Source organism: Kwoniella europaea, chromosome 1 (assembly GCF_036810445.1).
Source record: "Kwoniella europaea PYCC6329 chromosome 1, complete sequence".
In the NCBI taxonomy this organism is placed as follows: Eukaryota; Fungi; Basidiomycota; class Tremellomycetes; order Tremellales; family Cryptococcaceae; genus Kwoniella; species Kwoniella europaea.
Window position 1 is genome coordinate 16404360 of NC_089487.1, and position 15173 is coordinate 16419532.

Below are 15173 nucleotides of genomic sequence, written 5' to 3' on the forward strand. Positions count from 1 at the left end.
CTCTTGATACCCACATACAAACAGTGTCGTTCCACTATCAATCTTTCTATTCGTGCCGTTCCATCTTGATATTATGTATTTTTATGGGATGATCAAGACATTTTTGCATGATTCACAGTACCGATCAATTTGATCAATCAATCAACATGATCCGAAAACCATAGATCTACTAGCGATGCCAAATTACATGTACAATAGCAGATATGTGAGGGGAAGTTCAAATGCAGTCTTCATGTTTCATCAAATATTGTATTACTGTAGGTGCTCAGCTTGAGTGACTAAGATCGGATATTGTCACCGTTTCTTCCAGTCGTTTCGTTACCGTGCTGAAGGCGAATAGAGCATATATCGATCAGTCAATAATCATGACTCGCATCGATATAGCATACTCACTTGCGCATCATACAGCGTTTCAATCCATGTTGGCACTGGTACTCCCAAACATTCATCGTTCACGCACTTGCCTTCAGGACAGTAAAAATGAGCCTTGCCCTTCAGAGTATCCCAGGTCCAATCGCCATAGGGGGTAATAACAGTCGGCGAAGTTAGATTCAATGCTTGAGTGTACAAGGTGCCATAGGGACTATCAACCGAGACTCCATTATAACACTAAACCACTTACTTAGCTGCTATATCCATGAGGTGGAAGAAGTAGAAGCCAACTTACAGTCATATTGAACAAAAGATCCTCATCCCCTGAGGGTTCAGAGGCTGCCCCGTAAACTGACTATATACGTTGCCCCTGTGTTCTTTTAAATATACCAATTGACTCGCTTCTTCACTAACCCCTTGGCCGCAGATTTGTTTTCGAGTTCCTCTTTTGTCCAACTATCTTGCAATGGTCCAGGTCCCCAGTAGTTCTGAGATTCGTCGCCCACTACGTTGACCACTCTAGTATATTCAGGAATCATTATCCGAGAGGTCACTGAAGCTTTACATATGCACGATAAGGAAAACAAGATGATGAATGTTTGTAAGAAAGGTAACATGTTGTAATTGTATACAGTATTTGAGTTGATTTGTTTACTGTATTGGAGGTATCCAGTATCTCTGAGCTGAACAATACAGAGAGATACAAAAAGTTTACAGAACAATTGGTAATCTTGTTGTAACCGATATCCTGGCTGAACACCATCATCTCCATATATAGTGACAAACAGAATTCTACACCTGCCTTAACATGTCAAGCTGCGACACCCTTGTGAAGACAGGACCACCAGGCTGTTTTGTACCAGACAGGAGAGATGTAGAAAGAAACATATTGCTCTGATGGTGGATAGGTCAACATGAAACATGCCTGGGCATAGAGGAAGAGGAGATCCGCTTCAATCAATAACCTCGGTCAAAGCCATCGCATTTCTCAATGCCCCCTCCCGAAATCTTTGCCACTGACAAAATATCAGCCCTTATGAAGCGCAACAAACACAAATTCTGTCGAGATTAAAGAAAGTGGGGCCTTTAACAAAGGATTTCGAATCTTGTGATGATGGCCTAGATCGCAATACCCTTCTTGACGTCAAGATTCCCATATATCTTTTGGAGTCGGCCCAGACTCTGTTAAGCATGATGGAATACAGGCTATGGAACATTAAGAGCTCTAGACTTCTCATGTCGCTTTTTAGGCGAACATTATCATTTAAAATGGGGGAACCTCACTGTATTCCCCTTGTCCCCACAAGCTTCTTTCACGCGCTGGACCCACTTCATTTTGGCGCGGGGACCAATCCGGTCACATCGGATATACACACAATTTGGTTCTCGAGAGCACTACATATAAAGGTTGAAAGTTTGTCTGACAGATGACTTTGCCACTCCCTCACTATCTCCAGTTGTCACTTTCGTTATCATATCTCTTTAAGCGGACTGATTGCTATAATAACCTTTAGCGAGCATATAACGATAACAACATATATACAGTATGAGTAACACCAGCAATGCTACGACCGATAAAGTTCCCTTGACCAAACCCCTATCCAATATGACCCTGCAACCGACGTCCGAGATCCCCACTTCGGTTCCTTCGGTAACATCGGAGCATCCCAAACCCGACGCAATCTCAAATACAGTTGGGCAGGATGATGTCACAGTCACCGTGGCAGATACCATCCCAAGCACTAATGGTGATAACAAGTCCAAGCCCATTTTCATGCGGACTACCTACTTGTTCGAGGGTATGAAGAAAACTGACGAATGGCCAGGCATTGAATGGCTAGCTAGACTAACATGGGATGAGAAATATGAACCTTCCCAAGATGTGAAGGACTCAGCCCAAAAATTTGATTATGGCTATCTCGTTCCTCAGCTAAGAAACTTTGCAGGAACGTCTGTTGATTTTTCGATGAAATCTGATTATTCCAAAGGCAGCACATGGACCGAAGTGACTAAACGATTTAAGGATCAGATGAGAGAAAGGGGCGAAAGGGCATCGCACGCTGCCTGGGAAGCTTTCAAGCGGGCTCATCCTGATGAAAGTGAGAATTTTGAAATCAAATATGTTTCACAGGAGGAATACGCCAATGCCCATCCGCATCCTTCAGGTGAACATCCATTCCCGACATATAAATGGGGAAACAAAGGTATCTTTGATTTCGATAAGCATACTACGGAAGTTGACGAATTCTACGCCGATGGATCAGAACAATCCAAGGGGATTGTATTGACTGCTGGTTTCGTGAAAAAGGGGGCTTATATCGACCGGAGGCTCGGTAGTAGTGCAGAAAACCAGGACACTGGCGTTAGTGGAGATTCGGACGCCCCTGTTACGGAAGATGTGATAGTGATGCCTGAGACTGAAGCAGCTATTCGCTTGGCAAGTCTCCCTGGCTGCACTATCAGTCAACAGAACAAAGAGAAAAGTCTTCTTTTCATTGCTCAGATGAAAGAAAGACTCACCTCTGTGACACAAGACAAATCGCACATCGTAGTGGATCGTTCACAAGGCCCTAAAGACAGGGTATATGCGATCACTGCCAATCATGTGATCAGCATTTCAGATAGATCCAGTGAGGTCGTTCAAGCAGCCTTCAACGAAGACAGGAGTAATGTGAATCACTTCACCTACCTTCATCTCAGCCCGGATAATTACGAGGCCTTCGGCAATAATGTGAAGATTTCGAGAGTATCGTATGAAGATTACTGGAACTGGGCAAAGAAGTCTAATGGGTATGGTAACGATGGACCGGAAGGTACAGGTGAAGAAGTATCTGTGGTTTAGGACGATGGACTTACAGTACTTGAACCAGTCCCAGAGTTTGTCTACTTGCTGTGGAAAGATGGCGCAGTGACCACTTTATACACTCCCCATGTACTGTACATGTACTGTTCATGCTACAGAGTGTCAGACTGTTGATTGGGGTTGCAAATTGGGTCTCACGGCTCTAAGGACTTTCTTTTAAATCTGCAAAGACCACAGTCACTTTCGTTTAGGCTTGAACCATCTTCAGGATTTCGCAATGACTTGGTGGCGGTAACCCCAGAAACGAGTATCTGTCAGTTTTCACGGATTTCACCATTGTTTCTACAAATCGAAGACCCATTTGAAAGGAGATGACTGACGTTACGATGGACATGGCTTCGCCTTCTAGCCGCGCCACATAGATCACTTGCTTCCCATTCATGAGGATCGCCTCACTGAAGTTCTAGACTTCATCCTTCGTATCCAAGATGGAGCTGCAGACTCAACAACGAAAAGAACGAGAACCGTTCTTGTCTCTCTGAATGGAAGAGCGATTTGAAGGATATACGTCATAGACAATGAGGTGGCGAACAATCTGCACATACGCCTTTTCTTAGTATATATACCGGACTTGATTCGACCAACCGCCTGTCCAATCCTTCTTGAACTAACGCTATCAAAGACTCTACTTCGATAAAGAAACTTGCTTCGCTCATCTTACCATGAATCGGGACATCCCATCAGGCGAAGACTCTAGAGGCGAGCGATCGCTTCATCCGACTGTGGAATCAGACGACGAAGGTTCCGACGGCAGCACAAAGCCTGCAGCACCCAGCAGTGATGCTGACCAGGTCGATGAACTTACCTCCTCTCATGGGGCATCGGCACCCGAAAGTGCGAGTGGTAGCGGTGCTTCGACCACGCCTGGCACTGGGTTTACCCAGTCCAGAAGTAACGTGATCGTACATGTACAACCATACATCTCCGATGGTGTTCAGCTCGACAGACAAGGTGACGAGGGTTGGTACAAGTGGCGAGATGCTCGTTATAGCATTGGAGCTGTAGCAGATGCTGAGGCCAACTACGATGCCGACCCCGTGGAAAGCTTCCGTGTGTCTGTTGACTTACGAGACAGAACCAGAAGTCGGAGTCTCCCAGGGATCGAGTATCGCCCAGAACAATCTGTTGTGGCGTTCTTGTCGAATAACACTAAGATTCGATTAGAATCCTGGGAGACAGACTTCAACAAGGAGTTCGAAGAGAGAAAGAAATCACATGAAGGAGGACCGAGCTCTGAATTGGCTGATCAAAGCAAGATGCAAACGTTATACGCGAAATATCGCCAGAGCGAGATGTACCAACCGCTCAATATTAGCAAGTATGATTATCATAATCGACAGCGATGGCAAGACGCTCGACTGACTGATCACAAGACTGAAAATGGTTCTCTATATTTCCTTGTCCAAGGTGGGCCCACACAAGAAAGTGCACCTGCAGCCCCCGAAGAGACGGAACACAACTACTTCGCTGTGGGTTTTATGAGTTGAGATGATTGCTGTCGCGAGAATTCCATATATACAAAGACACCAATAGCGGAGACTCGTGGATATATAGAGCCAGAGAAAGGGTTTTTTAAGGATGTACTCTGCTAGGCTGTGTCAGGTCTGCAATAAACATGTGTCGCGTATGCAGAAATGGTCGGTGAAAGGACGTAGTGCTATAGTGTTGTCTTCAATGTCCAGAGGAAGCACCCGCAAATCCAACTGTTTCCGATGTAAGCTCGATTTCAACGATCGTGCGTCGCTTGTCCATACCTGTTGAACGGTATTCTCATTGTCATTTTGCGATGCTAAAAGAAGCTTCCCAAGCGATGAAACCCTTGATTCTATCACGATAGCAGGATTGCTCAACAAGTCAGGTATAGACAAGTCAGAACACGAACATATTGATTGGGAAGGGTATAAATTAAAGATGGAGATGAAATGGCAATCAGACAATCGAAAATGATGAATTCCGTTTCGAACTTCAAGGACGAGCCCGAGACGGTCACTGACAGTTCTGGGGGACTGACTGTGCAAGGGGAAACTTATGATGATCTTACCATATACCTACCGTCTACGGCTGTTGACGCTCAACACTAAAAGCGACGATGTACAGTATGCATGTGGCTGAAAGCTGGATGGTTCAGCGAGTATCGAGATCCCTGTTTTGGAAATATGTACTCTCTTCTTCACGGACAGAGATAGTACAACATAGAAGCAAAACGTCGGCCTGGCCCATGATCCGTTGTCACTGCCTTCTTGGTGGTCCAGACATCCATGGTAGCAGCTGTTGTAGCTTTCCTTTTTTCTGTTTTGTGTTTTGCAGCCTTCTTTGGGGGATGTAAGATCTCAAGGAAGTCACTACAATTCGAGCCGAGCCAATTCATTGGAGGCGTTTGAGCATTCCAGCAAGAAGTAAGGCGATCGAAGACCGGAAGGTCAAGCCAAGGTGAGCATTCACCATGAATGATGCTTCTAAAGGCCTTGGTTTCACTTTCCCTTTCCTTTCCCTGCTACAAAAGCATCGAGAGATCCCAAACCCTCTCGAAACGGCATTCCCAAGGCATAATACTGCAATAACCTGTGAGGACCAATTTGCCCTATTTGTATATCAATCATTGAAAATCTCAATCTCTACAAATCCATTCCCGCCTATAATCCTATAGGAAGCCTTCCACCCGTGATGTCGCAAGCAATCGAGTCAAAGCTCTCCCTGAAGGACAACGCTCCCATTGAGGACTCTGGAAATCGACCTGATCTTGGCTCCACTCACGACTCCAAAGCTCCTAATGGCAATTCTACCAATACCGTTTCCGAACTAGGTCCAGAAATCTACGTACGACCTTTATCCGATGGAGGTTATAGATTATTGCGAGCCGGTGAATCTCCATGGTATCAATTGAGAGCTTCGAGGTGAACCGAAAATTGGACTGGCTCTGGAAATACCACGGATTGAATTGCCCATTGTACTCCGGAATCTGAAGACCCACTGAGTAAGGTGAGAGAGAATCAGCAAGTTGAGATATGTTTTGAAGATTTCTTTCTGTGTAATTTGTAATTGAGGAGATTTATCTACATATGAATATTGTGAATGTATCTTCAGGTACAGTCTGAGTCCAGAATTTGATGAAACGTTATTAATCACTAGTAATGTTTGACTTTCAGTAAAATATCATCTCCTTTTACAATCCCATCCATGTTTATCTAGTTTGCATACTCCACTCAGTCCTGACCGCTATCTAAAGTACATGCTCTCATAATTTAACATCCACCTATTGAGCAGCGGCCTGTTGTAACAAAGCCAATCTACCCGATAACTCAATTTGACTCCTTACCAAATTACTCAAATAAGATACAGTCAAAGTATCTTGCAAACCAGCTTTGATACCTCCTTCATCCTCGTTTCCTTCTTTGGTGGAAGACCATCTACCTAATCCTTCCAAGAGGTATCGACCAACTTCCGGGTCTGGCGATTGTTCGCCCGAGTTTACTTTCTGCACGTAAGCCAAACATTGGTCGATGAGTTCCGATAATTGTCCCAATGAGGCCGAGAGGGTTGGAAGAGGTGGGAGAGAAGGTGAGGGAGTAGGCGCGGCGGTGGTGAGAAGGTCGACTGGGTAAGAATCGGTATTAGTATTCTGAACATTTCGTTGAATAAGGCGTAATGGCAACAGGGGTCTACGGTTGAGATGGTACAAGAGCAGACTGTGTGCAGCAAGGATATGTCATAGAGAATACTCACGGGCAGCCCTTTCACTTTCAGCGTATTTGATCACCACGGGAACAGGTAAGAAAGCACAGTTCTCAGGTTTATTGCTCAAACCCAATTGAGTGGATACCCATCCCTTCACACCTAATCCTTTTCCAGATGGGTCAAGCTCGGTATCGATGGTCAAGTGGATCGAAGGGTGAGGAGAAGTTTCACCGGAAAAGTAGTTCTGGATGAGGGCAGAGTAGGCATTGAGAGTTGGGTGAGTTGCGTACCTGCACATTGAATAGCAGAACAAGTAAGTATATTTTTCTGATGATAAAACACGATTGGAGGGAGGAGGATGGTACATGAAACCCAAACGACATGAAGAAGTATGAACTTCAACTCACCATCCAACAATCGATTCCTTGGCACCAGTCTTACCCAACAACTGCATCATACCTTGTTGGAAAGGCATATCAACTGCAATTTGGTTCTCATCTTCCTTGTGAGGGACAGCGAAACACGCTCTGACATCTACTTCTTGTCCGTTTTCTGATCTCGATCCCATCAAAGTACCGATCACTCGAGGTGAGGAATCCGCCTCGGTGGGTCGTCGAGAGTGGTGGGTGAGGATGGAAGCGATAACGGAGGGGTGGACAGTGATGAGCGTAGGAGGTCGGCTAAATACATTGTATACGTCAGTCTTACTCCGATGTTTGATATCTGAAGGGCCAGGCTGGGTATATTGCACTGATAGGGGGATACATACAGTTGAGAGGTCGAGGTGGGAGGGAGGTTAAGGTGTATAGCGGAAGAAGAAGTATCGAGCGACATATTGTCAGATTTTCCTATGATTTACGAGGAGCGAACGGATTGATGACGAGTACAGTCGATTGTCGCTCGTCGCTGTTGTACGTGAGCGACTTTTAATGGTATCGAAGGTGAGAGAGAAGACTTTGGATATGAGGTTTATGCAGGTCAGATCAATATTGAGATGACTTCTCTCTCTCTCTCTGAGCGGAAGAACAATGAAAATGAAATGTTGAAAAACCAGAAAAGTGTGCCTGATGTGCCAAATACCAGTGATTATCAGGCTCATGGGGCAACATATAATTACCCGAGCGTGGAGGTCTACTCGTATTGTACGAGTACGTGACAGAAACGACGATGGATGATGATTACCATCTATCTTCATACCTTGCACAACCTCATTCACATACACCCCTTGCAGAAGACCATACATACACCTTCAAGATGGCTTCGGAAGCCTCGGTGGATGCCCTGAAAGTGGACGAGGTGAGACACCACTTATAACCATTACAACAGTCAACTTGAACATTGCTGACTTCCACCAACTTATAGTCCCGCTTTCAAGGTGAAGGATCCGACTTGATCCTCTTACATTGGTTGAGACATGCCGAACAAGCCATAGAATCACTTGAACCATCCGAGCTAGCTCCTACCATCCCTTCCCTACATGCCTTCTTCCTCAAGATACTGCTTCCGACTGCTCAACCGACTTTACCTAAACCAGGTAGACCCATCAGACATCTAGTCGTGCGATGTCTTGTCAAACTTCATCAGAGAGTAGAGTCCAGGAGCTTGTTCGACTTTGTGCAAGCTCTTACGAGAGCAGTGGGAGATGGTGGAAATAAGAATATGAGTGCGAACGAGAATGTCGCAAGAGTAGCGAGCTGGTATGCTATTGGCGAGATCATCAAAGTTCATGGAGCGAATGTGAGTATGTCGCAGTCTGCTGTAAAATATATGGCTAATCTGTGTACGTAGATGATGTCTTTCATGGGTGAAATCTGTACATCTTCGACCAAAGTATTGAAAAACACCAATCTTGTAAGTACACACAGCACTTTCTTGATACACGCTCTTGGCTGACATGATTCCCTCCACCCCTTAGTCCGTCATACTACGGGTACACGCTATCCTTGCGTTCTCAAAATCCCTTCAATCAGCCGGTAAAGCTCTTCCAGATGGACTACTGAAGGATCTCCTTAAATCACTTCGGAACGGTATACAGGACAAGGCTCTTCCCGTCCAGCGAGCTTGCGCAGAAGCATTTGTGTCACTTCATACCCACACATCACTTCTCCAGCTTCAGCAGACGATAGATTTGGTCACCCCCTTAGTCTTGAAGAGCTTGGAAGGAGCAGATTACTTGACGAGGAGGTCACTGAGTCGACTACTTGCTCATTTCCTAGCTGCAAGTCAAGTGCCAGGATCAGGAGTAGCACCTGCAGAACCAAGCAAGAAAGGTTCAGCCAAAGAAGGTGAAGACAATTCCAATGAACCGACGGTCATGACATCAGCAGCCCAAGATAAATCGTCCAAAACCCTTCTCAACACCCAGGAAATGCTCAAATACCTCTCAGTACCATATAACAAACCCCACACTCCTCGAAGACTAAGAAATGCCATAATCGATGTATACGCTACCCTTTTTACTTTCCTTGGAGGAGACTACGTCGAAGCTCATTATGCCGAGATCGTCAAGCATATGATGGACGAGATAGTCATATTCCAAAGGGGTCAATCGTCAAGATATGATACGCTATCCACTAGAGACTCAGTTATACTGTTACTCCGTGATTTGATCGGTGTCCGGTTGTTATCGGAGCCAGGTCAAGTCTCAGCAATCCGCGAATTGACGAATAGCTATCTGAAGAAATGGCAGCCCACCCCCTTACCTGGTCAACCAAAGATGAACAATCAAGTGCTTATCATCGCATTGAGGGAAATCGCTGGACTACTGGAACAGCTCGGTAATGCACCTCCATCGATAATCGAGTTATTAGCTGAACCTCTGGTCCGCTTGTTATCACATGAATCATACTCTATTCGATTAGCTGCTTCATATACCCTAAGAAGGTTTTGTACCATCAATCCAAGTCAATTACCTCGAATGCTCAATATCCTCCTGGCGGATGTGACTAAAGATTTGGGTATGCTTGGAACACCAACAGCATCGAAGGAATTACCTAATCGAGTTATCGGTAAATCGTTCGCTCTTTCCGCTTTAATTGCTGTCAGTCCAGCTAGACCCCTCTATGTGTCGCACGATATCTCGTCAAAGGTATTCGACTTATCTGTATCATTACTCAAACAAGCTGGCGACCACGAAATACCCATTGCAATGGTGGAAGTACAAGTAGCTTGGTACCTCATTGCAGCTCTAATGAGTCTCGGTCCTTCTTTCGTCAAACTCCACTTACCCCAATTATTGGTTTTGTGGAGAAACGCCTTACCAAAACCAACGAGTAAAGATACCTCGGTTGGTGAGAGGGGAGAAGTCGAATGGAGTTTCCTGCTATTAGTGAGGGAATGTACCCTGGCTGCTGTTTTGAACTTCTTACGGCACAATCAATCTTTAGTCAATATCGATGTGGCCAGAAGACTTTCCACATTGTTTACCAACTCGCTCAACTTTGTCAATGGCTTCGCCACTGCATACGCCGAAGCGTTAAAAGAACAAGCCAATAATCCTGCTGGTACTCAATCACCCGTCTTTACCGCTCGACCATCGTTAGTGGAAAGGGAAGCCAACTTACGTAGAAGGGTCTTACAATGTTTCACGACCCTAGGGCCTTCCTCTGCGACGGAGTCGATGCAATCTGCCCTCCTGCAAGCTGCCATAACGGTGTTTGCTGATCCAGAAAATTACTCGGGTTCAGCTGCCCAGGCTGCTATAGCTGCTCAATCTGGTCATTTCACTACTATCTGGCAATCTACCGATGGATATGCTTTCGGCGTGACTAGCTTATTAGGTGCGAGAGAAGGTGAAGGTGGTATCGAAGCTGAGGAGGCGTTCCTAAACAGAGATCGAGTAGAAATGGCTATTGAATCGCAGGTATGTATCTAGCAGGTCATGTTTCTCATGTTCGATCACCGGCTGACATTATCCAATAGCTATCGCATCCAATCCTTGGTTCCTTGGAGCACGATTTCCTTGAACTGCTAGTATCTAAATCTCTGCCTACCCCACCCAAACCTGCTCCTCCACAGACCGGCGTGATAGATTCTGGAGTAGAGCTGTTCGCTGTCATGTTCGCTCACCAAAATGCTGAAGGTCAAATTCAATCTCTCGCCACGCTGTCGAGTCACATGCGATCGAGTAAATTGGAGAAGAACCCTGGAAGGAAACAAGCCGTCGTGGCTAATACTATGGCAGCGTTGAGGAAGAGCCTGGGCAACGTTGAAAATGCTGGTCAGAAGGCTAAGCGATCCCTGGGAAGTGCGCAGGTCAGCGATTTGATCAAATCGCTTTTACAGGTAAGTATATCATAAACGACCAGAGATGTTCTGTTCATTGACAACGTGATACTTGCAGGACGCTATATTCGACCCTAGTCCAAGTATCCGATCCTCTGCGGCTGAATCTATGGGTATCCTATCTGCCATAGCGGGATCATCCTACCTGTCATCTCAAGTCCAATGGCTAGTGGATCAAGTGGTCAATAATCGAGTTCCCGATTCTCGAGCCGGTTGTGCACTGGCTTTCGGTGCCATATATAGTAATGTCGGAGGCTTAGCTGGTGGACCGATTCTGAAAACTATCGTCAACATCTTGATGTCTCTAGCCACCGATCCTCATCCCGTGGTCCACTTCTGGGCTATGGCTGCTCTGACTCAAGTAATCAACGCTGCGAACCTGTCGTACGAGCCGTTCGTACCTACCACTCTAGGAATGTTAGCCAATATATACATGTTGGAAACTCATGAACCCGACGGTGGATCGCTCGGATCAGTCAATCTTCGAGGAGACTTACCGGCTTATCAGGTGATTTGTCGATTACTTCATGCTCTAGTAGGTGTTTTGGGACCGGAATTGCAGGAGCCTGGAAAGATACGGTCATTAGTTTTCCTATTAGTACATGAATTCAGTGAAGAGACGGATGAAGGCCTAGCAGTAGAAGCTATAAAATGCGTTCAACAATTCTTGATGTTCGCTCCGTCAGAAGTGGAAATACCGAAACTTGTATCGACTTTCCGATCTCACTTGGCATCGACTAGAAGACCCCTGAAGGTAGCTGCTATAACTGCTTTGTACCAGATAGTTCAGAGAGATGCGGTACTGATCAGTAAGATTGGAGGAAATCAATTAGTTGAAGATCTATTTGGACTGTTGGATGATGATCCGTCGATTGAAGGTGTAAGACAAGTAATAACTTCATGGTTACAGCAAACTGCCGCTGCTCTACCTTCAGGCTGGATAGATCTCTGTCAGAGGATCATGACTCGTACCGTTGCTCAAAAGCAGAAACAAAACCTCTCCCAACAGCAAAATTCGGGTGGTGGAGGTGGACCTAAATTCATAGATGATGAAGGTGAATCGTTCTCGGGTTCAGCATCTGCTTCGGCCCAAGCTTCCAATGCTTTATCGTCAAGATGGAGAACCCAGCTGTTTGCTTTGGAATGTCTCCATGAGATCATCCAATCCGTAAAAGAACATAACAAACTGGAGAACTTCAATCCCATCTTAGCCAAACAGATGGGATCCAACCCGAAGCATCTCTTGTTTAGTAGGATAGGCGATCTGATCAAAATGGCTTTTAGTGCTAGTGCGGCGTTGGTCATGCAGGTTAGGTTGCAGGGGTTGATCGTTCTGAGGGATGTCATCGAGGTGAGTGCGGAGTGAATTTGCCGATACTCATGATTCCATCGCGTCCCACGGCTATGTAAGGGGAAGATTGTCTCACAGCAGACGTTAACCTGCCTTATTCGATGAACTTGTAGCACTTTGCCAATTCTCCTGATCCCGATTTCGAATCTTCCCTCTTGCTGGAACAGCACCAAGCTCCGATCGCTGCCGCCCTCACGCCTTCCTTCGGATCGGATTCTGCCCCTGAAGTACTGGCTTCTGCGGTACAGGTCTGTGCGGTATTTGTGGGAAGTGGAGTCGTCAAAGAAGTTGGTAGGATGGGTAGGATCTTGAAGCTTTTGACGGGAGCGCTGGAACAATGTAAATGTGAGTGAGCATTCTCACGACGATACAACGTGTATGAATCTTGCATATCTGTAGACTTGCTTGACGATATTATATCTGTCTTATTGGGTGACTTGCTGACTTGCATCTGCATCGATCCACTGAACAGCTGGAGAAGTCATCTCCCTTGGTGATGTTGATCAACTTTCCACCAACGCGGCTATCATGCTCAAGATATCGATTCTCACGGCCTGGGCTGAACTCAAGATATCCAGTACGAAACAGGCATACCTCGTCGACGTCATCAAACCGTATCGATATCTCCTTGGACCGTTCTGGATTGGTGCTCTGAGGGATTATGCTCAGTTGCGGACTGATCCTGAGATGGGCGGTGGTGGGTTGAGCGGCATGGGTGCAGGGCTGGATAGTGGGAATGCTGTTGGAAGAGAAGTCTTGCTGCCTGTGAGTGTACAGATGTCCCAGAACAATCTGAAGGGAACACTTGACTGATTGACTTCATGCTGTTTTTTCAGTATTACGAAGCAGCCGTGCCCAACCTATTGCACGCCGTTGCCATCTCCCTCTCACTGTCCGACCCATTCGCTCTTGGCTCAATAGATGGTCAAAGTTTTGATTCCCCTTCGGAACCAGCCAATTTCCAATTATCGGTCAAAGAAGAGCCCACCGCCAACTTCTATATCTTATATGGTCTCTCCTTCGAATCGCTATTGAAATCACTTGGCGATCATTCCAACGCTCTCTACTCCAAGGCATGTTTGAAATTGATGAGTAGCTTGGTCAAACCTGAATTGAGCGGAACGAGGGTCTTCGAATCTCAAATATTCGATGAGCTGTGTACGCTCACATACCGAATTGGCCTAAGCGAATTAGCCAGTGTGAAATACGAGATGATCGATTGTATCTCGACTTATGCCATCTCACGTAAAGGTTTAGAAGAGAAGTTAGATCAGGGACATGTAAGGAGGATATTAGCTATAATCATATTCAATCTTAGGAATTGCATCTCATCAAAGGAATTAAATATCAAATCCAATTTCTCTCATCAAGATTCCTTGGTAGACCGAACGAACCTCATCAAAATCAGTTTCAACAGTTACATTAAAATTGTTAACGAGTTGATTGACCCTTCACAAAGAGCCGATCTGTTCGCTGTTGGAATACACCTCTATCTGGATTTATTGGTTGACGAATCTCCCCAAGGCGTGGAACTGGTTCAAGGTAGCTTGGGATGCTTGAAAGGATTGATAGAAGGTTTTGTAGCTGGACAAGTACCTGGGGTAGATAGTGCTGAGAGAGTCGTACATGGTTTATTGGGTGGTTGTCTAGCGAATATAGATGATATGAGGTGGGTCGGCTGATACCCACAGACGCATACAGTATGATGCTAATTATTTGTGTGAATCGCAGAACTCGAGTCAATACAGCTTCGAACATTAAGATCAAAAATAACTTATTGGCTACTACCCTCGTTCTCACTACTTTACCTTCAGGGATCAAAGTTAGTAAGAACTTGATTGAGAGTGTGGCCTACACCATTGGTCAATACCTTGGTGCGGGTACGGAACGACCGGAGGTGAATATAATTATCCTCATATTACTTTTTGTGTATCATATATGCTGACTCAAATTATTGGTGATTCTGCAGCTTGGTCTAACAGCCATTCACTGCTCCTCGACCCTCCTCACCGCCTCACTACGTCTCCTTCCTTCACCACTTGGACCCAACTCTCCTCCTGCACCTTCCCCGATTCTCCAGCACGCCGCCTTGAATCTACTAGGCCCAATGATCAATTACCTATCTGAGGTAGTCGTTTCTCATGCAACTTCTCCCACTCTGGGGGATAATACCTCATTGGAAGGGTTAAAGGAGATAATCAAATCGTTGGTGAATTACATCACGGCTCTACCTGAAGAAACGAAATCAAGAGGATATGGAATTTTGTTACCGACTTTATGTCTATTACTTGATCCACCTGGATCATCCTCACCATCGGGTCAAAGTCAGTTACATACCATTTCAACTGGTGTGTTGTTAGGTTTAGCTCAATCAAATCCTATTTCATTCAAGGAGGCGACTCAAGCGATGGGAGAAGGTGAGAGGTCAGAGTTGGAATTGGCCATTAGGAATGCTGTTGGTAGTAGGAATCAGGGTGGATCGAATACTGGAATGACAGGAGGAGGAGGAGGGGAAAAGAAAGGGATTGAATTGAAATCTTTTGGTTAACCGTATTTCAATTGAGGGATTGATTGGTTGTTTGCATAGATATATCAGGTTATGGGGTTGTTATGATATATATGATGGAT

The 15173-nt window shown here is 45.5% G+C and overlaps 6 protein-coding genes across 6 annotated transcripts; 4 read left to right on the forward strand and 2 right to left on the reverse strand.

The window, feature by feature from the left end:
* Positions 1-278: 278 nt before the first annotated feature.
* Positions 279-911, reverse strand: V865_006249 (uncharacterized protein; the record flags this gene model as incomplete). The annotated part of the gene is made up of 3 exons (XM_066230008.1): positions 279-326; positions 394-583; positions 787-911. The coding sequence occupies 3 exons, from the start codon at positions 909-911 to the stop codon at positions 279-281; spliced, it is 363 nt and encodes a 120-aa protein (XP_066086105.1).
* A 1007-nt stretch (positions 912-1918) lies between these two features.
* Positions 1919-3214, forward strand: V865_006250 (uncharacterized protein; the record flags this gene model as incomplete). The annotated part of the gene is made up of 1 exon (XM_066230009.1): positions 1919-3214. The coding sequence occupies one exon, from the start codon at positions 1919-1921 to the stop codon at positions 3212-3214; it is 1296 nt and encodes a 431-aa protein (XP_066086106.1).
* Positions 3215-3897: 683 nt separating this feature from the next.
* On the forward strand, positions 3898-4722 carry V865_006251 (uncharacterized protein; the record flags this gene model as incomplete). Its single annotated transcript, XM_066230010.1, has 1 exon — positions 3898-4722. One exon carries the CDS (start codon positions 3898-3900, stop codon positions 4720-4722), a length of 825 nt encoding a protein of 274 aa, XP_066086107.1.
* Positions 4723-5899: 1177 nt separating this feature from the next.
* On the forward strand, positions 5900-6133 carry V865_006252 (uncharacterized protein; the record flags this gene model as incomplete). The annotated part of the gene is made up of 1 exon (XM_066230011.1): positions 5900-6133. One exon carries the CDS (start codon positions 5900-5902, stop codon positions 6131-6133), a length of 234 nt encoding a protein of 77 aa, XP_066086108.1.
* Positions 6134-6488: 355 nt separating this feature from the next.
* Positions 6489-7744, reverse strand: V865_006253 (eukaryotic translation initiation factor 3 subunit F; the record flags this gene model as incomplete). Its single annotated transcript, XM_066230012.1, has 4 exons — positions 6489-6829; positions 6959-7200; positions 7318-7590; positions 7680-7744. 4 exons carry the CDS (start codon positions 7742-7744, stop codon positions 6489-6491), a joined length of 921 nt encoding a protein of 306 aa, XP_066086109.1.
* A 420-nt stretch (positions 7745-8164) lies between these two features.
* On the forward strand, positions 8165-15093 carry V865_006254 (uncharacterized protein; the record flags this gene model as incomplete). The annotated part of the gene is made up of 11 exons (XM_066230013.1): positions 8165-8206; positions 8273-8647; positions 8699-8761; positions 8826-10772; positions 10832-11194; positions 11253-12545; positions 12659-12890; positions 13018-13310; positions 13382-14214; positions 14277-14442; positions 14515-15093. The coding sequence occupies 11 exons, from the start codon at positions 8165-8167 to the stop codon at positions 15091-15093; spliced, it is 6186 nt and encodes a 2061-aa protein (XP_066086110.1).
* Between the last annotated feature and the right edge of the window lie 80 nt (positions 15094-15173).